At 60.4% G+C, this 4789-nt stretch overlaps 1 protein-coding gene across 1 annotated transcript; it reads right to left on the bottom strand.

The window, feature by feature from the left end:
* Positions 1–39: 39 nt before the first annotated feature.
* LOC108535259 (cadherin-4-like) lies at positions 40–4783 on the bottom strand. The gene is made up of 3 exons (XM_017881154.1): positions 4598–4783; positions 1335–1474; positions 40–465 (listed from the first exon to the last, which is right to left on the bottom strand). The coding sequence occupies exons 2-3, from the start codon at positions 1470–1472 to the stop codon at positions 253–255; spliced, it is 351 nt and encodes a 116-aa protein (XP_017736643.1). The 5' UTR covers positions 1473–1474; positions 4598–4783; the 3' UTR covers positions 40–252.
* Between the last annotated feature and the right edge of the window lie 6 nt (positions 4784–4789).

Below are 4789 nucleotides of genomic sequence, written 5' to 3'. Positions count from 1 at the left end.
TGGGGGAGGGGTAGGGGTGTGGAGGAGGTTGAACACAGCCCTGCGTGTTGATCCTTTGCCTGGCTCACAGGTAGGAATCCTCGTCCTTGGAAAGAGAGCCGGCTGAGGGAGGTGATTTGCCCAGGCCACCCAGCTGGAGGGGCAGGGCTGGGCCTGGAACCCAGGTCTGAGCTGCCTCCTCCCCACGGCGGCTACCGGCACTGTGGAGACTGTGGAGGCGGCTGCTGTCTGTGTGCTACTAGAATTTGAGTTTTAGAGGAGACACCTTGCCCGGGACCCCCACTGCTGAGGGGCACACACCTCGTTGATGAAGTCACCGATGTCACCTGGGTGCGGCACCATGGGCCTGACCGGGTACTGGGGCTCGGCACCCACCGGCCGCTCATCCACGCGACGCACGCCGGGGGCTTTGCTTGGCACGTGCCCCATGGCTTCCGGCTGCTGCAGCTGGCTGAGGTCGTAGTCCTGGGGGAGGGAGCCGGGAGGAGTCGGGGCAGCACAAGAATCCGCCGAGCCCCTCTTCCGCCCTGCATCCTGTTCTGTGACCTGGGCCACAGATGTGCCCGCTGCCCTGTGGCCTGGTCTCCAAGCATCCCACAGAACCATGCTGTCCCCTGCTGTGCCCTCCACAATGCCCCACTTCCTCGCCCTTCACCCCAATCCCTTGAGCAGGGATGGGGGCTGTGCCTGGCTGTGTTCCACGGCCTGGGGCTCTCCCCGAGTGAGCACCACCTCGCTGCTCACTGACCATGTGCCCCGCGTGCTCAGATGGCCAGGAGCTGGGTCTTCGCAAGGCACGTTCCTCACACTCATTATGGTTGTGTTGTGGGTGGGGAGGGGTCTGAACTTTAGATGGGTTTAAGGACTTGCTCCAATTCCCTGACGGCCAAGGGCAGACCCAGATTCCAACCAGCAGCTCTCACAGCCTACCCTCCCGGGCCACCGCTCCTGGTCACTCGACAGACCCCGCACACAGCAGCAATCAGGTGAGTGGGCATCGGTATCCGTGGCCAACCCAGAGCCCCCTCCCCTCCAGGGCATGGGGCAGCACTGGGCTGGGGCCGGCAGTGGGAGGGAGGAAGGCGAGAGAATGGGAGGGGTCCCAGGATGCCCTGTGGGGGATGCAGGTGCAGTGTGCACAGCTCAGCCCAGGCTAGACATGCAAACGTGGGCAGGGCGGTCGGACTAGGAAACTGCTCCCCTGCCTGGCGCCCTCACTGGTGAAAAAGGTTGAGATGTCTTACTGTTAAAACCCGAGGGCAAGCCCTGCTGAGACACTGGTACACGTGAGAGCTGGCCTCCTGTGGGGAGGCAGAGGCGGGCCATGGTCTCACCTGGTCTTCCTCGCCGCCACCTTCCTCATCATACTTAAGGATGTTGTCACGGACGTCGTCCTCGGGGTCAATGAGCAGCTGCTTCGTGTGGCGCTCCTTCTCCCGCCGCTTCATCCACATGACAAACAGCAGGACCATGGCTGCGGGGGAGGGCCGCCCGTGAGCAGGGTGTGTGGGTGTGCCACGTGTGTGCACACGCATACTTCTCTTTGCCATGTGTCTGTGTGGGCATGTGCATGCAGGTGGCACACAAGCATGACTCTGTGCCAGTGTTGCTTGCACACCTGTATTGCACACGCACATGTGTCTCTGCACATGCAGGCCTGGGTGTGCAAGGACACATCTGTGCACACGTGCGGCCCACGTGCGTGTGCATTTGTGGATGTAGATGTTTCATGCATGTCTGTGTAACCATGCATACATGTATCCGCGGGAATATGTGTATGAAGGCTTGCACACGCGTGTGCCTGTGCGAGCATGTAGATCTGTGTATGTGTGTGCTCGTGTGTTCGTGTGTGTATATACACACAGAAGTCTGCACTGGTCTGTGTGTGCATGTCTGTGCATGTCTTCATGTGTACTTGGTGTCTGTGTATGCTCATGGGGTGTGAGTGCAAGCATGTGTTCATGTGCATAGTGCATGTGTGCCCGTGTATCTCTGCGTGTGTGCCCACGTTGTCTGTGTGTGCATGCCTGTGTGTGTGTGCAGAGTTTCCAAGGCAGAGCCGCACTGGCTCAGGCCCTCTACCCAGCTCACTGCCTGGGCACTGGGCTACATTTTGAGACACTGATTTACATACTCGCCCTCCTCTTGCACTCCCCTTTTGAGGAGGCAGCCAGCTTAGGGCGCCCCTCACCGCCTGGGGGCAGGAGGACATGGGGGGCTGAGGGGTGCACCCCCAAGTCTTTCTGAGTCCCTCTTCTGAGCAGCAGGAGGAGAGATGGCTTTGGCAAAGGAGGTGGAAGTGAGGTTTTAGGCACACAGTGTCTTGGCAGGAATCACTGAGAGAGGGAGACGGACTCCCCCATATTGAAAAGGCTCTGCCCTGGGAGGGGCAGGGGAGGAGAGGGGCCCAGAGAGGGGATCCAGGGATCCTGCTTCCTGAGGGCCCTTGGGGCGGGGTCAGTCCAGGGCTTTGCTGGACAGAAGGGCAGCCCCACCCAGTACCAAGGGGTCACTCAGAGGGGCTCTTTCCACCACCCAAAGGAACTGGGGTACAGGCTTAGAAGTTCAGGTGCCTGTGGAAACTGAAGAGAGGTAAAGCCCCCTTGTGGGGTGGATGGAGGGGACCCTCTCCCCAAGCTGAACTGGCCTCCCCCTGCCTTCCGAGGTCTGTGTCCAGGCCTGGCTCCCCTGAACAGCCTTGCTCACTCTGGACCCCTGGCTGCCTCTGCTGCAGGAAAAGCCTGGCGCACCCATCTGCAAGCCTGGCAATGCACCGGGCATGGGAGCAGGTCGCGCGGCCCACGCCCCCAGTAAATGTCTGCACAAACCACTCCACTGCATCCTCCTGAAGCCTCCCATCACCTCCCACGTCACAGATGTAACAACTGAGGCCCAGAAGTCACAGGTGTGCTCTTATGTACTGCAGAGGGTGAGCCCGGAGGCGGGAGGGGTGGCGACCCCCCAGTCAGGAGGGCTGGTTTTTGCCAACCTGATTAATTGGCTGTGGCTGCCTGAGTGCCGTGAGGAGGATTCTGAAGCTGAGCGGATGCTTGGGAGGAGCTCTGTGGGTACTGGTGGCATCACTCCTGCCTGTGCAGGGTGAGGTGACAGCTGGAGGATACTTCCTGACCTGGCCCAGATCGTGGAGAGGGAAGTGCAGGCGGAGGGAGGAACCACCTGCTGCAGGTGCAGCTCGGTGAGAACCTGGAACCTGGAGCCTGGCTCTAGTCTTGGCTCAACGGAAGCTTCAAAGGGGTCAGCTCCACTCTCATAGCTGGCAACCCAGGCTCATCCAGGCAGACAAGATGAGCGAGGGTTGAGAGAAGGAGTGTGGAGGAGGGGAGGCCCCTCCGGGTGCCCCCATTCACCCCACCAGGGCTGGGGTGCCCACGAATGGACAGAAGCCGGGCAGCAGGCGGATCTGCTGCTGACCCTGGCCCCGGCCCCACTGCGGCTGCCCTCCACTGCGAGTGGCCCAGGTCTCCCGCCTGGGCCAGGCACCCGGCTGAATCAGGTCTCACAGCTCTGCCCACAGAGGGCCCTCTGGCTGGGCCTGGCCCCTGTGTCTTCAGAGCAGGGGACGTCGGTGAGGACGCCACCACCTTTGCTACGGAGACTCCTCCCAACCTCTGTGGGGCTCTTTCCACTCCTGATCATACAAAGAAGCCCATGACACTGAGTGGCTTTCAAAACAAGCCTCAGAATTAAAAACCAGCTTTTCAAGGGGTGGTAGATAGGTCTGGAAAGGGGAAAAAAGCAGTCCTCATAACTCAGACGTCCTGTGGACAGGGCTCACGTTGGTCCCTGGGGTCTTAAGTCAGCCACAGGCCAGGTCTGCAGGAGGGGCCTGGCACCTGCTTCAGCCTGTTCTGGACGTGGTGGGGGACCCTCTGGTTTGGGTGTGAACTGGGGAGGTGGTGACCGAACCCTTCCCTGCCCTGCCTCCCACTGGGATCCCTGGGCTATTACAGACCAGGGCGACTGTCCATGAGGGATGATGGGAAGAGGGACCTCTGGGGTCATTTTCAAGCACCTCCCCTGGCACCCCCCCAGCCCTCAGGCCTGCTGGGGAACCCATGTGGTTCTGGGAAACTCAGGAAACTACTAGAGCATATGGTCTGGGCAGAGCCAATGAGAACACTCCATTCCTTGGCTGGTGATTGGCTCCAAGGTGTGCATGTGACCCAAACCCGTCCAATCAGAGAGTGTCCTGGGACTTTGGATGGGGATGCTAACAGGCAAGGCTGACCTTCCCTCTGCTAAGTCCACCTGGGAACTGCCCATAGGCGTCGCAGGTCCTGGAGGGCAACAGCTTCAGGACACGGGCTCTGGGAGGCAGAGTGGAGCCATGGAAAGGGGCCAGGCCATGGGAGATGCTTGGGCCAGCCTGCACCTCCAGCCTTGAGAGTAATGGGAGGCTCCAATTTCCCATTGTCATATGGACCAGTTCAGCTGCATTTCTGAAGGGCTCCTGACAGATAAGGCTGAGAGACGCGGGCTGAGGGTGAAACCCAGGCCCCACTCTGCCCACCATCCCTGAGACAGGGCACTCATATCTGCAATGACCCCACCCACCCTGGTGCTCAGCCACACTCACTCAGCAGGATGAGGATGCAGATGAGGATGGCCACGATGGCGCCGGTGCCCAGACCAGCCGCTGCCACTGCACCAATGGTGGTGCAGTCCCCGTTGTCGTCACATGGACACACCTTGACTTTGATGATGGATGTGTTGGACAGGGGAGGGTTTCCAGAGTCTGTGACGATGATGGGGACGTCATACATCCCAG

This window comes from Rhinopithecus bieti, unplaced genomic scaffold (assembly GCF_001698545.2).
Source record: "Rhinopithecus bieti isolate Rb0 unplaced genomic scaffold, ASM169854v2 scaffold_12573, whole genome shotgun sequence".
Taxonomy (NCBI): Eukaryota; Metazoa; Chordata; class Mammalia; order Primates; family Cercopithecidae; genus Rhinopithecus; species Rhinopithecus bieti.
Note: the sequence above shows the minus strand (reverse complement) of the source record. Positions and strands in the feature narration are given on the sequence as shown.

Excerpts from the sequence above, each read along its gene's own strand:
- LOC108535259 (XM_017881154.1), bottom strand. The coding sequence starts at position 1,472 with ATGGTCCTGCTGTTTGTCATGTGGATGAAGCGGCGGGAGAAGGAGCGC. Across the intron at positions 466-1,334 it reads GTGGCGGCGAGGAAGACCAG|GACTACGACCTCAGCCAGCT; the intron begins GTGAGACCATGG and ends TCCCTCCCCCAG.